This window comes from Podarcis pityusensis (genome assembly GCF_964106645.2).
Source record: "Podarcis pityusensis genome assembly, chromosome: 13".
NCBI classification, from domain to species: Eukaryota; Metazoa; Chordata; class Lepidosauria; order Squamata; family Lacertidae; genus Podarcis; species Podarcis pityusensis.
The window spans coordinates 23655930-23673928 of NC_138038.1; the positions used below are offsets into that span (position 1 = coordinate 23655930).

The 17999-nt window shown below is 45.7% G+C and overlaps 2 protein-coding genes and 1 long non-coding RNA gene across 16 annotated transcripts in view; 2 read left to right on the forward strand and 1 right to left on the reverse strand.

The window, feature by feature from the left end:
- The window catches only part of ATP6V0A1 (ATPase H+ transporting V0 subunit a1), a 43270-nt gene extending 38173 nt beyond the window's left edge, over positions 1–5097 (forward strand). For all 10 annotated transcript variants that reach the window (XM_080979306.1, XM_080979304.1, XM_080979309.1 and 7 more), the window contains one exon: positions 3388–5097. In XM_080979306.1, coding sequence (XP_080835432.1) covers positions 3388–3481 — 94 coding nt within the window. In that variant the 3' untranslated portion in view covers positions 3482–5097. The remainder of the gene's footprint in view (positions 1–3387) is intronic.
- Positions 1–17999, reverse strand: part of LOC308462180 — a 366258-nt gene that overhangs the window by 76154 nt on the left and 272105 nt on the right. The gene's annotated exons all lie outside the window — the stretch shown is intronic.
- LOC308462057 (acid-sensing ion channel 2) overlaps positions 11674–17999 on the forward strand; it is a 382247-nt gene continuing 375921 nt past the window's right edge. For 2 of the 5 annotated variants that reach the window (XR_013978989.1, XM_080979376.1), the window contains exons 1-2: positions 11675–12183; positions 16259–17891. Coding sequence is in view for 3 of the 5 variants with exons in the window: in XM_080979376.1 (XP_080835502.1) it covers positions 17310–17891 (582 nt within the window). In the remaining 2 variants the exon portion in view is untranslated. Of the gene's footprint in view, positions 12184–14949; positions 17892–17999 lie in introns of those variants that run through there. The other 3 variants (XR_013978988.1, XM_080979378.1, XM_080979377.1) reach the window with 3 other exon arrangements.

Sequence of the window (17999 nt, forward strand, 5' to 3'; positions counted from 1 at the left end):
ATTCCGTTGAGGGAGGATGTTCTGTAGAACTGTGTGTGTCTCCGTGTGTATACACTTAATTTGATACAGGCCTTAGTAGAATCTGAGCTAAACTCGAAAGGGGAGAGGGATTGTGTTCCTCTGCTCCTGCAGTCTTCAAAGAAGGGAGGGGACCTCCAAGTATGTGTGCTCTTGTCTAGCAGTAGGATACAATCACCAGCTCCTCTCTTGAAATCATGCAAGGCCTTCTGGGGTTGCAATCTTTTGACTCGGTGCTACCCATCTCCTCCTCTTGCCCGGGAGGGTGGGAAAGGGGGACTTTTTTGTTCCTGACCACCTGCAATTTCTCCGTCCACCATCTAATCCTGCAAATGGGAGCCCCTTCCAACCGCTTTCCACGCCTCTACTTGGGGCATGTGGAAGGTAATGTTTCCAGACACAGTGTTCCCTGGACCCAACGGCTGGCAATTCATAAAGTTCCTGGGCTGAATTGCTGCGTGCCCATTGGAGAACAGTGAAACTGAGACCGAGGAGCTCCCCCACCCCACCCCTTTGGATGTGAACCACAAATTTCTTGCCTGCCTCTTGATCACGCAATGCCTGTTGCCAGAGACATGAGTCTTGAAACTCGCTAACTTCTTTTAAAAAAGGCTTGAAATATGGCCGCCCCCCCTCCCGCTAGCCCCGTGTCCCTGCCAATTGGTGAAACAAGTGGAGAGGAGCAGAGCGCGCAGCTGTTTCCAGTCTGTAAGTGCAGCTGGCACACCCTGGATATGCTGGGAATGCTTGGCGGTCTGGCAGCGCAACTGGTATTCTCAGTCAGGGGGGAGCTGTTCGCCGTCCAAGCGACGTGGGCATGCTGGCGGGGGCAAAGAGAGCGGAGGTGGTGGTGTGGGCTGTTGCAATCCTCTGCCCTTTCGCTCTGCAATGGTCTTCCCTTCTTAGCTTATCAGAGGCTGCATTTTGCTTGCGTCTGGGGTATATCGCTTCAGGCTATGGGTGGGCGGCTCATGTGACTGAGCTCTCCTTCTTAACATGCACAAATCTCTGCATGTAGAAAGGTGGTGTATCAGGAAGAAGAGCTCTAGCATAACCTTTGCCCTGATGCACTAGTCTTCTGTGTGCAAGGATTTTGCTCGTGTGGGTTTGGCAGGCGAATTGTGAAATTGGAGATTTTGCAAAGGGAGAGAAGGCTAGTTCATATTGGTAGCTGACAAATTCCATCTGTGCCTTTTGCCTTTTGGGGGAAGGTGTTGCATTTGCTTGCAAAGGTGTATGAGAGTTTGCTTGATCCATTATGCCTTCTCACTGCCCCTGAGTTAAATGAAGTTTCTCTGTGTTCTCTGGTGTATTTGGGTTTGCAAGATGGATGTTAGTCTTTAAAAAGAATCCTGCACTTGAAACATTCCACCCTAGAGGAGCAGCGGCAGCAAATCAACTCGTACTCCGTTTTTCTCTGTATCTGGCAGATGAAGGGGATGGAAAATGTTTCTCACCACAGAGCCAAGAGAAGAGCACGGGGTTTGTTTTCTTAATGAATCATGGGGTTTTTCTTTCCATGTTTGGTGCCTGTTTATGATTGGGCAGCCTTCCAATACCATTCCCTTTACATTTTGAGTTCATTAGTGGAAACGGCAAAACAGCAAAAGAAACAAACCGATCCTGGAATGCAGGCCTCTGTTCCTTTCTCTGGTGTTTCCCTGTGGCACCCTGAAGTTGGTGATGGAAGAAGAGGGGCTCCAGACTGCTCTAGTTCAAAAGAAAGACGTCTCATTTGCCGTGGCTTAGATGGGCATTTAGAATAGTTTTTGGAGTGCAGCTGAGGTGAGCTACACAGATCTGAAACGAACTGTGACCTTGCTTTTTGTATGGTATTCCAGTACTGAATCTTTACCTTTTTTGCCAAAATGGAAGATTTTCGTTCCACTTTGTGAAATGTATCGAAGCCTAATCAACTTGAATCGTTCCCTTCCCTTTTCTTTTTGAGGGGAACATCATAGGTTAGGGAAGACATGATAACAGTGACCCTGACTTGGCTGGGTGAACCTAAGACTTTGGATTGATGTCCAGGTAATGGCCTTCCACAAAATCACTACTGGGAGAATGTGGCATACTTGCAAAGTTCCCTGGCATAGATACAACCCCGAAGGCCTTGCAAGAACTGGGAGGGGGGAATCCGGGTACCTATGCCATGTTGTGCTACACCCCTGTGGTTTATTTGAAAAAGGCCTTGGGAGACCTCAGTTCAAACCCCTCTCGTCCATGATGCGTTAGGATCAGTGACTATATTTCAGCCTAGCCTGCCTCACAGTGAATGGCGAGGATAAAATATGATAACCTCCATGTATTGCCCTGAACAATTTGGAGGAAGGTGGAATACAAATACGGTATACACCACATGAAGCGCTCTCTCCCTTGCTCTCTCTGTATGTGTGTTAGAATCTTGGCTGGTTCTGAGGTGGGTTTCTAACTGGTCACCCCTGGGAATTTCAAGAAAATCATCATCTGTGGGAGGATGCAGAATGCTCTTTGGAATTCTGAACCATCAAATCATCCTGACCTCAGAGATGAGGAATAGGATTCTGCATCGCTGACAGTCCAGAATTCTAAAGAGCCTGTCCTTGCAGGGGTTGTCACTCACGGTTCTTCTGGGGTATATCCATGAAAGCTGCTTCGGTGCCTGGTTTCCTGTTGTGATGCTAAACCAGATGCAGAGGAGAGAGTCTAAAGTAGTGCTGTGTTGGGCATTCAGTCCAGGTGTGCCCCTTGCCCTGAGCCTCCTAGACACATGGTTTAGCAGAGATAGACATAACCACAATGATTGTGTTTTTCCTCCATTGTCAGAGGTAGTGTGCCCCCTGAATGCCCACTTCTTGGACTCACGAGTGGGTAGAGTGCTGTTGCGCCCAGGTCCTGCTTTGGGGCTCCGCATGGGAATGGGGTTAACCACTGTGAGAACAGGGGGCTGGACTAGATGGGCCTTTAGCCGGATCCACTTTAAGGACACATCCCATCCACCCAGAAGTGCTTGAGAGAGGTGTGGAGCAGGGCCAGTGAGAGTCCAGAGGGATGGATAGAGGGGCCTGTATTCAGCCACCAGACCTGAGGTTCCCCATTCCTACGTTTGGGCATAGAGTGCTGTTATCGCTTGCATGCCTGAGTCCTTGCACTGATACCCACTCACATTTGCTGCAATTTGAACCTTCTGCAAAGGCAACCGGGAGGGGGGCTGTGGGTTTAAACTTGGACAGGGAATTGGGATATCTGAAACGGCACATTGCAGTAGTAAAACATGAATGCCATAGAAAGGATAAGGTCACTGCCACTTTTGAATCTCGAAATTCTTTGACATGCCTCCTGAGCTGATGGTTGTTTGCTTCTTGTGTTCCTTTTTTTGTTTCTCACTAGGGTGGAATTTCAGAACAAGTTCTACATGGGCGCCGGGTTCAAGTTCCTCCCTTTCTCATTTGACAACATCCGTGATGGGAGATTTGATGAATGATCCTCTTGAGGCCAGTTGGATGGATGTGTGGCAGTAAACCTTGGCTCCCTCCTGCATGTGTTTGTGTTTACCTGTGTGTGATAAATCTGAAGTTGTATAGCTCTCCGGTTGTGTAGTCGAGCTGCTAGTGTGACAATATCGTGCTTTTCTCATGAGAACCCCACTCAAAGGAGAAAGGGAGTAATAGGAAAAACCTAAGAATCATAAGAAAATATTGTTCCTGTAATCACCTTGGCAGGTCCTGGGGTGTGGCAGTGTCCTTCAAGTTGCACAGACAGAGACTACCGTGGAGGAGCACATCCTAACCACCTGCAGCCTGTTAATAACAAGCATGTTAGCGGCTCAGTTTGGTACCAGAAAGTGAAGTGCAGTTCAAGAACACACAGGACTAGAAACTTGTATAAGCCATTATTCCTCATTCCAACCACACACACTTATCTCTCCTGACCTCTAGAGCAGCACACTGGACTACTAGCAACAAGTCCCAGATTTGCCCTGTGCAAAAGTTGAATTCCAGCTTTATGCCTATCCAGCGATTTGCTGGGGGCAGAGTTTCCTCTTTTACTGGCACTTTTTCTCCCATAACCTCAGTTAAATTGCCATCATAAAATTGCTTAAAAGGCAACACACATGACAGGCAAGAGAGCTCCCACCCCACCTGCGCCTGCCACACGTCCTAGCTTGAAGCTTGACCTCTGAGCAGAGCATTGGCTGCTATTCCCTCCCCCTCTCATTGCTCTTGCTCTACTGCTTGTAAGCTACATTTTGTCCCCTCTTCTCTGCCTCGCCCCTCTGTGTGGGCGTAATCCTCTAGGAAACTCTGACCGAAAGCAAAGGATTCTTTGGGAAAGGTGACCCCCCACATGGCATTACAACTGGATGTTTTTGGAACTGTCGTTCCCTGGACAAGCGCAGGCCGGCGAGGGAGGGAGGGAGTTTGCTTGCCTGCCCCATTGCAGAGCCGACTTGTGCCTGGCTCTGCAGGATTAGTTAATAAGGAAATTTTGACTCACCCTGCCTGCAACTCTGAATGGCTTGTTTTGTTCCAAGGAAACTGAGGGACTTTCACCTCCAGGAAGCTCCTATGTAACCCTGACATTACTAGATGGAAAGAAGAAGCAGGGTGGGGAAACCTGCACACCCCGATTACTACTGAGCATTTGTAGAAGCCATCCACAGCAGCCCTTGTGTATTTTAGGGTGGGCTTCCCTAGGAAAATAGGAATCTCCCAAGGGCAGGCAGCATCTGCCTTCCCTTTGCCATAGGAAAGAGGCTCGGCTTTCTGTGCCTCTGTATGCTGAGTATTTATATGATTTGTGTGTATTTGTGTGACTTAAGCATGCACTGTTCTAGAATTGTCTCGGTATGAGTCCACCTGTGTCACGCACTAAAGGCAAGAGCACTGGAACTGGTGTGGCAACTTTATGGGCAGGTGCTAATCCCTTATTTGCTCTTGAGTAGAGACTCTGAAGTATCAGGTGCTGCCATGTGTATGTGTGAAATAGAGAGCAACCGGTCATTGTGTTTACTGTTACTGTTTTGGACAAGTGAAGTATTCCCTCCCCCCGCTGGTCCTCATCAGTCAATCACTGTGTCTATTAAACTAGTTCATCTCATCTCCTGTGTGTCCTGGTCTTCTTCTTCTGGAGTGGGGAGGATTAATGGAAGGTGGTTGGCTGGGCTGTGTCAACTAATAAATATTGCACCCAATGCAGTCTAAAAACTGAATTCTGGGGTTGATATGAATGATGCAGATGGGATTGCCTCTCATAATTTGCAGGGTGTATTCCACATTTCTGCCATTTTGCATGCTTCCGGTTGTGTTGCCGATGGGAGAGGCAAAGTCCTGCCTACAGCCAGCGACTGCGTGGGCAAGCTTTTTCAGCCTCCCCTTTGGTTTGTGGAACTCCCAACAAATATTTGCAGCTACAAGATCTGAAAACTTCCTTTAGAAAAAAGAAGAAGTGGAGGGCAACACCCTCTAATTTCCAAGGAATCCTAGAATCCACACAGCTGGGCTTGCTGTCTCCTGTGGGTGGTCTTTCAGGTAGGCCTAAAACCACAGGAAAGGCTCTACATCCTGTTTTATATCAGAGAAACTCCAGAGCTTGCTGCCTTCTCCGTGATGCAGGTGGAAGATATGCCCTTGCCCTCCCATTGGCATAACTGGGTTGAGGGTAATTCCTCAACAGCACAAGCTTCCTTGGAGAAGTGAAGGAAGCAAGTTATTACTTGTCTCACAGCTGCTGCAAAACTTGTGCTGATACTTGAAACGTCCATTACCTTTTACATTGCAGCCAGCGCTATAAACCACCCTTGACAGCTGTGTTGTGTCAGCTTCTTGTGGGGAAGTTTTCCCTTCTGTGTTTTGCAGTGCATGGCTATAGTTGCTCCAGAATGGCTCACTTCTTCCCTAAAATTGCACACAGCCTGCAAAGGGTTGTATGTTTAGTGTCTTTACAGCACAATCCTAACCATGCTCACTCAGAATTCAGGGCAGGGAGCTTCCTGCTGTCAATGGATCCATCCTTATTATGAGAAGAAACATTAAGTGGGCTGGGAGAGGGGTGGAGCAGTGTGTGCTATCCTTTTTTCTCTGCAAAAGTTCTGCAGTGCTTCACAAATGCCTTCTGGATCTGTTACACAGTGCCTGGGGAGAAGAGCCACATGGGATATGAGAGGAGCGGGTCGATGGTGTCGGCACAAACCTATGTTCCTTCCAGCAAACAAAACTCCCTTGTGCATTGAAAACTAGCACATCTGGGATAGGTTTTTGCCTAGCCTCTTCCAAGCGTGCCAAACGTGCACATGATTCTTATTTTTCAGTGCAAATGATGTTGCCGTTCAGTCACAATGGTTCATACTGTTTGTAATAGCTGCAAATGAGCTGCAGCAAACCTCAGGTTTGCATGCTCCTCCTTCCCTTATGTGACTTCTGCCACCATTAAATTTGCATGTTCTTTTAAGGTACCAGGGGACTCTTTGGCCTCTGTGAAAAACCATGCACACCGATGGTCCTAAATAAATAAAAGATGAGCAAGATGCTTTGCGGATAAGATCTCAAGTTATACATGTGCATGCCGGGATTTAAAGAGTGATTGAGAGACACTCCCTTGGGGTGAGGGGAGGTGGAGAAAGGGCATTGGTTGGAAGTCATAGAATGCAAATCCCTTCTAAGGCTGGTGATGAACCAGCTTTGTCACTATAAGGAAAGTGAGAGATTAATGCTTGAAAATGCATCACATCAGAACATCTCTGAATGCCTAACCACAGTGAATGTGCACTTCTGCTTTTTGCAACAGAAAGAGGAAGCAAGGTTTCTGTGAAAGTTTGAACTCTTGGCACTTTTTAGAGAAGAAAGTCACAGCTGGGGGCAGTGGGTATAAATATCTGGGTGACAGCTGGCACAATCAGAGTGTAGGAGAGAAGGGATATGAGACATGATGGTTGAGTGCTCTGACATTTTTGGTGAGAGCTGGAAAAGACTGAGCTAGGCTTTTCTTGGTTTCCCTTTCCTCCCTAGTGGGTTCCACACACTGTCATCCCACCCCCAAATTTATCTGGTGGTCAGACTTGACCCATCCTCTTTTGGAATAGAGGTACTGTGCAACTTCCTTTGGCCAAAGGCTCTGTGAGTTTGCTGTACACCCCCCCTTTTTTTATGTGTTCCTTTAAGGACAGGATGGTGGAGCCTGCAGCCCTTCAAATATTCCTGGACTTCAAGTCCCATAATCCCTGACTATTAGCTGTGCTGGCTGGGGCTGATGGGAGTTAGGAGTCCGACAACACCTGGAGGACCACAAGTTCCTCATTTCTGCTTTTAACATTGAATTGTCATGTCTCTTCACCCTGCCCTCCACTGCTCATGATCCTGGTGCTTCACTGGCTCTGCTGGTAAGTCAAAGCAACAACACTTGATTTTCTTTATCCCCTGGCAACGTTTGCAGTCAGAGTGAAGAGCACTCCATTACGGGCCAGCAAATTCTGAGAAGAAATAATTGTATGGTAGCTGCACCTTGATCCTGTGATTGGAGAAACTGCCCGTGGTACTATTCTGATGAAACTGCAGGTGACTGTGGCGTTGCATTTGAAGTCAGGTACCAGACTGTGGGTTCTGGTCCAAGCAACACTGTACAGACAATTGTGTTGAATAGGCATCTCTGTAATCATTGAAGTTGAATATCACAACATATTTGGGGCCTGTGCAAACTTTCATATGCCTTCTTTCCAAACAATGCCTTGCTGGTTATGAGGAATTGCTGTTTCCTTCTACTCTGCATAGGAAATACCAGCAGGAATAAAGGGACTCTGGGAAATGTTTCAACACTTCTTCTCATTGGCTCCAGCAAATCTGACAGCATCAGGTCACCCTTATAGATATAGAAAAGCTGGGACTAACAATCTCATGCACGATTTGCAACTTAGCCTACTTCTCTTCTGCCCCTGCCCTGCCCCAAGTTGTTAAGAGGTTTGAAGCCAATATTTTTGATACCACTCTAGCTTGAATTCTGGGCTCTGGTAAAGTGTATCAGTTTCCCCACATGACATTGTAACTGGGTCCAGAATACAATTAAACCCAATAGGCCTGTTATTAATTCCGAAGGAAACATGTTGAATCTTGTACCGTAGGATCATGAAGTGATGCTTTTTCTCACCAAGTTTATTATTTTAAAAAAAGTGGTTCCAGCTGTGAGCTCTTACAGCGTATCGGCTCAAAGTTTGAATTAAGAATTGGGAAGTTCACTGTTCTAATGTCACCTCTGCCATCAAGTAACTAGGTATCCTTGAGCAAATAAGTATATTTACATATCATCTTTCCTCCAAGGACCTTGAAAGCGACATACATACCCTTTTCCCTTATCCTTACAACAAGCCTATGAAGTAGATTAGCCTGCGAGGTAGTGACTGGCCCCAGGTTATCTTGACCTAGTGAGCAACTATTATCTCAGCCTCCCGCTAAGCACCTCCTATACAAATATACTAAAACTGACCTGCGTTGCACTGTCTAAATCCCCAGTATTATTCTTACAAATGGGACTTTCGGCAAAAGGTTGGCAGTGTGGATTCAATCAGGATTCAATCAAGCTCACTATCCTCCCCCCCCCCAGGATACTCCATTCCATCTCCCTCTTCCCCAGCAATCCATCAACATTTTGTGCCCACAGTCCTCACTGGGTCTGGGGTGCTTTCCCAGTGTTGCTGTATTATTGCTGAGTAGAAGGGGACTATAGAGCACCAAAAGTGGGTCAAAAAATAAACCAGGAAATTTGTGGTATACAAAAATCACAGGGTGTCACCAAGGCGTTACAGGGGCATGCACTGCTTTGAAACAAAGCAGTGTGTCAGCTCCAAAAAGGTTTGTCTGTACAAACAGTACTGAAAGTGGGACCATGAATAACTTGCCCTGATACCATCATGAGCATGAATAATAATGCACCATGAAAACTGGCCTTTGGCACCTGAGATGTCTGTTTTTAGGGCCTGCCCTATTCCTGTGATTGTAATCGGTTTGTACTGTTTGCTATTTTATATTGTTGGAACCTGCCCTGGAACCTGCTAGTGAAGGGTGGGTAATAAATTTGCTGGTGATAAAAAGGATATCTGGAGGGGGCCTTGATGGCTCCTCTGCCTTTTCCCTCCAGATCCCTTTCCTTGTCTGTGTGGTCTTTTTTTGTTTGCATGCCTGATGGCAGGGTCTGTACCTCTCTCTTTTTAACTGATGTGAGCTGTTTCGGTAGGTGATAATTGTCTGAAAAGCTGGATAAAAACACAGTACATTCATAAATAACACTGATGGACTGTAAGACTGCCACCTCAAATATTGGGTAGCATTTGCAAAGTAAGAATCACAAATCAAACAATGTTTCTAGCACACCATAAAAGCAAACAGTGTCTGAACCTGCTAAAGCAGGAGTTCCCAAGCTGTGGTCCATGGAACCCCAGTGGTAATGAACTTCATGCAGGTGATCCGTGGCACATCTGTGGATTTATGATTGAATACAGGATAGGTAAAGGTAAAGGGACCCCTGACCATTAGGTCCAGTCGTGGCTGACTCTGGGGTTGCAGCGCTCATCTCGCTTTATTGGCCGAGGGAGCCGGGGTACAGCTTCCGGGTCATGTGGCCAGCATGACTAAGCCGCTTCTGGCGAACCAGAGCAACGTACGGAAACGCTGTTTACCTTCCCGCCGGAGTGGTACCTATTTATCTACAAAGCAATGGGAGCTCACCCCGTCGTGGGGATTTGAACCGCTGACCTTCTGATCGGCAAGTCCTAGGCTCTGTGCTTTAACCCACAGCGCCACCCGCGTCCTTGAATACAGGATATACATCACATTAACCTCCAAACCATCCTAAATATCTTCCAGATATGCTCTGGTATCTTCCAGAAAGGATTGCTGCAATGATCTCTATGCGGGGCTGCCCTTGATGACAATTCAGGAACTTCGACTGGTCCAAATTGCAGCAGTCAGATTACTGGCAAGGGTTCTGTTTGGATCTCACATACCCCCTGTTTTAAAACAGCTGTGCTGGTTGCCATTTTGTTTCTGGGCCCAACTCACAAGTGCTCATCAGGAATGCCAACTTGGCCCTGTGACCATGGGTGCCAGGGGCTGTGGGTGCTATGCAGTGTGCAAGGCCCTGGCACCAAAATTTGTGGGTGCCCAGCCCCTTCATGTGGAATTTTGGGGGTGCTTGGGCACCCAGGGAGTTGGCACCTATGGTGCTCATACTAGAGGTATGCCTGTCGCCTTCATTATAACAGCCTATGGAGAATGCTGAAGACGTACCTTTTTACCCTGACTTTTGACACTTGAGCTGTACAGTGGTACCTTGGGTTACATACGCGTCAGGTTACATACGCTTCAGATTACAGACTCCGCTAACCCAGAAATATTACCTCGGGTTAAGAACTTTGCTTCAGGTTGAGAACAGAAATCGTGCAGTGGTGGCGCAGTGGCAGCAGGAGGCCCCATTAGCTAAAGTGGTGCTTCAGGTTAAGAACAGTTTCAGGTTAAGAACGGACCTCCGGAAGAAATTAAGTACGTAACCAGAGGTACCACTGTATATTTATTTATTGAGAACAGTGCTATTTTTCTAGAAAAAGAGGTGCCAGAACTCACCACGAACACCTCCCTTGTTCTCTTACAATGGCAATGGCGCCCACCTGAGAGGTGCTGGAGCTGAGTTTTGGCGAATTCCGGCTAAAAGAAAAAGCTCCTATTGAGAGAATAACATTCAGAGACCTATGTAAAATTTTGGCTGAATGTCAACTGTGTGTTGGAATATTACGAATGCAAGATAAAAACTGGGGAAGATGGCATGGCCTAAATTATTCCCTGGTTGTGGGCACAGCAAACAAGCATTTTTGAGGGCCATTTTGAGGAGCCCTCCGTTAGTATAGCCCTATGCTCTCTTGCTTCAGGGATTTAAAGGCTGTATTGAAGGGGGGAAAACCTGCCCAATTGAATTCTAACAAGGCTAGTCAACTAAATTCCCGCCCCCCCCGTCCTGTAAATTAATACCTTGAGCTTCTTCGTCTCTCAACCACTCAGAGCTTTAAGGCAATGGGACACTTTGTCCACCATTTCTCCTCCTCCAGCGTAGCAACTGGTCACAACCCAGACTTCATGTTTAAACTAATAAACACAGGCCCCAGACATTTTGCAAAGGCATATGTATCTCCCAATTTTAATTCTTTGCCGCCATCTTGTGACCACGTTCTGCAGTAGCAACCCTCCACTCTCCCCCCCCACTTGAAATTCCTATTTATTTCCCCAAGCATAATTCTTAGTGATGTAAACCAGGCCTGTGAAGGGAGGGCATTTATTGTGTGGGTGTCAGATTGTGGTCACTGGCTCCAGGCTTCCAGAACAAGATATATATTCTTTCATGTAGCTTCTGAAGTATAATCTCTTCATTACCGTCTGTTTGTTTGTCTGTTTATTCACAGCATTTGTATGCTGACTTCTTGTAAAAAATGCCGAAGGCGGGATTTTGTGTTACAGTGACAGGCAGAAATTAAAACAATTTATCCCGAAAGGTCCAAGTCAAACTAAAACTGAGGCTCTGGAAGAATTATAAAACATTTCAGAGCAGTGGCAGCAAATCCCACTTAAAAAAACCTTCTGAAAGAAAGAGGTTTTGACTGCCTTTTGGAATGCAAGCAACAGGTAAATTTCTCTAGTGCCTCTGAGGAAAAAGGCCTTGCCTCTTGTGCCTCAGATTGCAGGAAGGCCTCAGGCCCCATCTTTGCAATATATTTAAAGCAGAAACATGCTGCTTTAAACAGGCATAACATTCCCCAAAGAATCCTGGGAACTGTAGTTTGCTAAGGGTGCTGAGAGTTTTTAGGACTGTTATCCTCGAGTGACAATTCCTAAAGTTTCCTGGCAAGAGGGATTGATTATTCAGCTACTCTGGGAATTGTGTAGGTGGGTTCAGGCATGACCAAAGACCATAACAGTAGCTGCTACTAGGACCTTGTTAGGCAGATTATCACACATGTTTCTTTAATTGTATTTTAAGGCTAGTTCCTCATTAAAGTTGAGGAGTCACCTGTTAAGCTGTGTTAACTCATGAGTAGGTAATTTCACTGTCATAGAAGGCCTCAGTGTGGGGTTTTTGAAGTGAGTACCGTTTATGCCTTCACTTACGTTGAGGAAAGAAAATGTGCCACAGCTTTAGATTTCATCTTTGAAGGTAAGCATGTGAGGTGGTGGTGTTTTTTTTGCCGTAATGTAATTTCATACAGTCATGGGGGAAAAGAAAGTGCACCATCTTAGAATTCTGTGGTTTTACATATGAAGACATGATAACAACCCTCTGTTCTGTAGCAGGTCTTAAAATTAGGTAAATACAATCTCAGGTGAACAATGACGCATGGCATATTACACTGCGTTGTGATTTATTTAACGGAAATAAAGCCAAAATGGAAAAGCCATGTGTGAAAAATTAACACTAATTAGTTATGCCCTTTAAGGTACAAATGATTGCTATTATGTCCTGATATGTAAAACCACAGAATTCAAATAGGGTGCACTTTCTTTTTCCCATGACTGTATATTCTAATTTTGTATATTGCATTAATTCAAAATTACTACTCTGGTGTTTGTATTCAGATGCATTGTAGCACCTAACAGAAATCAACAGGCATCTTTAACTACAGTATATTATGCGTGGTGGTCTTGCATTATATATTCTACTTCATATAGTGGGTGAAGCTGTTTTCAAAGTTTATAGTATATTGGTGCTCTCCTGAATGAAGAGACAATCTGCAAGAAAACTGAGACACCAAGGGGTCTCCAGTTGCTATTCATATGCATTTTCAGTTGATTGAAAAAAAGTATGAAATGCATTTTAGTCCTGGAAAACTTGTCCTATAATCATCGGAGGATTGATTTGTTGTTTACTTGTATTGTATTGTTTGAATGATTTCAGTTTCTCGTCATTGGTGAATCTTATCAGTTAGCCTACCATATTTGCCTGTTTTTGTTTCTACTGTTTGCTGATATATTTTTTAATTTGTTCCTGTGACTATATCTCTTTGTTGTTCATTTACATTTGGCTGCCCCACACTGGGCCCAGATTACTAATTTTTTATTTTAATTTCAAAAGCTGCTTATCCTCACAAGGTCTGCTATGAGAAAGATACACATTTATTTCCCTCAAAAAAAATATATCTGGTCCTTGTAGTTTACCTCTTACAGTTACAATTCCCAGCAACCCTTAGCAAACTACGGTGCCCAGAATTATTTGAGGGGTGTGTGTGCTGTACTCAAATGTGCTTTAAAGGTATAGAGCGTCACAGCCTTGCAATATCTCTTTAAGCAGGCTAGAGTGGTTATTTCCTGTGTGTTATAGATGTCAGGTCTGGGAGGTAGCAGCAGCCTAGTTGGGATGAGATTTGAACTAGAGACTTGCAGCTCCTAGTCTTAATGTTTGAATTAAGGGAGGTGGAGGTTGCAGGAGGCTTCGTGATTTGGCTAAGATTGGAGAGATTGAGGCTTGTGAATTCCATTTCTAGTAAGCCTCTCCGTAACCATTTATTTTCCTTAACATTATGTGAGCACTGTTCTTTTTGAAAAAGCATTTTTAACACAAACTATTTTATTAAAGATAATATATAATAATTATGATAATCACATCATATATACAAGTAGTAATGAATAAAGAAATAAAATACTATAAGACCAAATATTATCGAGCAAGAATTCAAGCCCTCTACTTTTCTAGGAACAATTTCTGCCAATTAAAGCAACAATAGTGGCATGATTGTTAGGTGTAAGAAGAAGTGAAGACCATGCTTCCCCAATGCATTAGCCAATGAAGGAGAGGGGGCAGGATTTTCTAGGCCCCCCCTTGCTTTTTTGTTTCATTTGACTTTTCTTGCATAAACTGAGCCCTAGAAAGCAAGGGTTACTGAATACGGCCAGAAGCAGCACCTATGCAGGCTGTTAGCAGAAGCAATATTGTTGTAATTCCTGGATCCGGCAAGACTTAAAATCTAATGGAGGATTCAGTTGTTGGAATAGCCAGGCCAGCCTCTTGGTAAGCTAATGGCCCTCTAAGTATTAGTTGTTAGGGTAGCAAAGGAACACATGGGCATCTCTTGCCAGCGGATTCATTTCTGCTGCCATTCAGGCAAAATGGAGTGGTGGGGAGTGGGAGGGAGCGGAAGAGGAACATTCAACTGGTCTTCTGCTTGCTGGAGACCAGGTACACACTGACAATGGTAGTTGGTGCATCTGGGTGAATGGGGCACTGCTCCACCATCATCAGCTAGCACCCACCTGCCTGCCTTCTTACTAATATCCAGTGCAGGGGGTGGCATTGGTTGTGCCAGCTTCCTCTCGTTTATCTTGTAAAACTCAGCAGGGAAGAGGATGGAGGCAAAGCTAGAATTAGTTGGCTCTGCCTGTCATTTGCTCTGGTGCCACCTGCTGCTGGGCTCCCTCCCTTCCACCCTATCAGCCCTAACAGGTGCCAGCCACTACTGGAACACACAGACTTACCTGCTGTGGTGGTAAATCTTGTTCCTCCTGTGCTCACAATAGAATAAAAATAAAAATTGTGGGAATACCAATGGTCATACTTTGGCTTCTTGCTCTGAATCTTCTTCCACATCTGGCGCAACCCTGAATATGTTTTGTTTCGGTATGCGTGCATGTAATCATTATAGCCCATGAAAGGCCTACTACCTGCTCCTCAGATAATCTATTTTTTCACCTCCCCACCCCATGGTGTGTCCTGCTGGTGCTTTTTCAAAATTTAAAGTTGGTATCCTGTGCACACTTGGGACTAAGCCAAGAACCGATTTCGTTCTGTGAACCGCCCTGAGACATCTGGCTATAGGTCGGTATATAAATTCAATAAATAAATAAATAAATAAATAAATAAATAAACAAGCCACATTCTCTAAGTGAAATTTATTTTCAGGTTGACATGCATAAAAGTGGACTACAAGACATGTAAAATCTGCTCATGTGACCCCTTTATACGCTGCTATGAAATTTGTATGTGCATGCTAAAGTGCATGATATAAAATCAGAGAAAAGAAAAGTGCTTGATAAAATACTTCTGCAAGGAATTGTAAAAATTGATAAATGTTTTGCGAAACTGAGAGGGTGGAAGGAAAGTTGAAAACAGGTATCAGTATCTGCATCAGATAAGTAACAATGAGTTAAACTGCCACTGACTGTGGAGGTTGGAAGTAGTTCTTTTGTCCACATAACTAGACATTCATTTAAAATATATTCACTCACCCACATGTGCTTATTCTGCATTTTCATAGAGGAGCAAGGCTGCAATCCTAACCCCACTTACCTAGAAACAGGTCCCATTGACCTCAATGAGACTTACTTCCAAGTAGCATGGTTAGGATTGCAGCCATGGTGTAGTGAATCAAGTGTTAGGCTTTGAGCGGAAAAGTCCTAGGTTCAAATCCCTGTTCAGCCACAAAGCTCACAGGACTGACCTAGGGCTAGTCACCTTCTGTCATCCTAAAACCTACCTCACGTGATTGTTGTGGTTGTAGAAGAACCCCACATATGCTGACTTGAGGTCCTTGGATTAAGTCTGGGGTACAAATATGACAGAAAAGTAAACGTTTGCACATTCCTCTCTTTTTTGCAATATTTCATGAGCACGATCCAGTTAAAGCTAAGCATTTTGACATCTCATTCAGTCCTGCAGGCAAGGCTTAATTATGTGCCTAAGCCTCCCATTGAAATGAATGGGAATAACAGCACAATCCTATGCACGTTTTCTCAGACGTTAACCCTCACTGTATTCAGTGGGACTTGCTCCCTAGTTCATCTGCTTACAGAGAAATCCTCACAATTTCTGCTCAGAAGTACCAATTAATTCAGTGGGACTTACTTGAAGGTAAGTGCACCAAAGACTGCAGCCCTAAAGTGCTTAACTTTGGCTAAAACAGTGTGTGTACACATATTACAGTGAAGGTTGCCAAATATTGGCATTCATATACGGATGCTCTCAGTCTCTAATTAATGTGGTAAATTTCTTTCTCCCCCCCCCCCGCACATGCACGCACGAACACACACAAGTGTATACTGATAAACACATTTAAGACGCTGTTGCCATTTACTTGTCTATCTCTGAGTTTTAAGACACTGACAAAAATGTGGCTAAGCTTTCATTAAATTCTGGACACTTCCTCCTTTTCCCTGTAACATAGAATTAGCTTTATAAGAAATTAGAATCAATGAGGCTGGCATTGTAACATACCCTGATGATAAACTCTTCTTTCCTGCAGTTTGTCAGCCTGGGATCAGATGAGGAAGGAGGGAAGTGTGGTGGTTCATGGAGCCGATGGTACCCTGTCAAGACAGATGGCAAACATTAAAGGGCAAAAAAAGAGGCAAACTTATTTGCTGCTGCCAGTCTGTTCTCTGGCGAATCCTTCTTGGCAGGCGTCATTGGAGCTCAGCCTTGGCTGTTTTTCCTTCATTGCACCAGCAACTACTGGGGGTACAGCTGTCAAATCTTTCCCAGATGCTCTGCTGTGACACGAAGGCCTGGTCATGTTCAGCCCTTTGTCCTGCGAGTTTTGTCTGTCGTCCTCTTGGCTTCATCTCTGAGGAGCTCCCAGACTAAAAGACATGGGTAGGGGACGCAGCCTGAGAAGGGAAGAGAGGAGATGGATGCTGGAATCCAGCAGCCCGGAAAATCATCAGCAGGGAGTGGGGGCGGTGGTGGTATTAGTCCTCCCGCTCCTTCAAGAACCTTGCTCTGTTCTGCAGTGTGTTGGCTCCAGAGGCAGGCAGCAGCATCTTTCCACATAAAACATTAGCTGATAGGTTGCAAGCAGCTCGGACTTATTTAGCGGATGGGTTGCAAGCAGCTTGGACTGCTCCCCTTTAAATGCGCACACACCACACACACACTCACTCTCACACACTGGTAATCTCATCACTAGCTCTGTGTGTGTGTGAGAGAGAGAGAGAGAGAAAGGGAAGGGGGAGGGCTTTGTTTCCATTGGCTGCTCCTTGCCTTCCCACCCACATCTCTTCCACATCACCTTGGTGTCTCCCTAAATAAAACCAGCCCTCCTTATCGCAGCGAGGAAATCAAGCGGTAGAGTTGCAATGGATTTTAAATAAACATTTTACCCCCCCTCCCCACACACACTGTCCCTGCCAGGCTGCTGGGGAGAGCACGCAGCAAGCACCTTCCCCACTGCCACCCAAACACTCACATGCAGCTGCCCTGCTTGCTGGCTGCTTCTGTTGCCTCTTTCACCCCATGAGGGAAAGCTGGAGCGCACGAGAAACTGGCTGCAGTCAGAGGAGGGAAGTGGCACCTTCATGACCAATCCTTTCTCCATGGATTTAAAGGAGAGCACCAGCGAGGGAAGCCTGGGGAGCCTCCAGCCCTCCAGTCTCCAGATCTTTGCCAACACCTCAACCCTCCATGGAATCCGCCACATCTTTGTCTATGGACCTATGACTGTGCGGCGGGCCCTGTGGGCTCTGGTGTTTGTGGCTTCCCTGGGCCTCCTCCTGGTGGAGAGCTCCGAGCGGCTGGTCTACTACTTCTCCTACCAGCATGTCACCAGAGTGGATGAGGTCGTTGCCCACAGCCTGGTCTTCCCAGCTGTCACCATCTGCAACCTCAACGGGTTCCGCTTCTCCCGCCTCACTACCAATGACCTGTACCATGCTGGTGACCTATTGGCCTTGTTGGACGTCAACCTCCAGGTCCTTCACCCTCATCTTGCTGACCCAGCAGTCTTGGCCATCCTGCAAGAGAAGGCCAACTTCCAACATCACCGAGCCAAAGTCTTCAGCATGAGTGAGTTCATGGGGCGTGTGGGCCATGACATGAAGGAGATGTTGTTATACTGCAAGTTCCGGGGGCAGGAGTGCGGCGAGAAGAACTTCACAACTGTGAGTACAAACAAGAGTTTTGCCTTCCTTTTGGCATTGGTGGTAACAATGGGGACAACCAAGAAGTGAAAATTGGGTATCTCTCTGGGAGACCTGGCTGATATATCT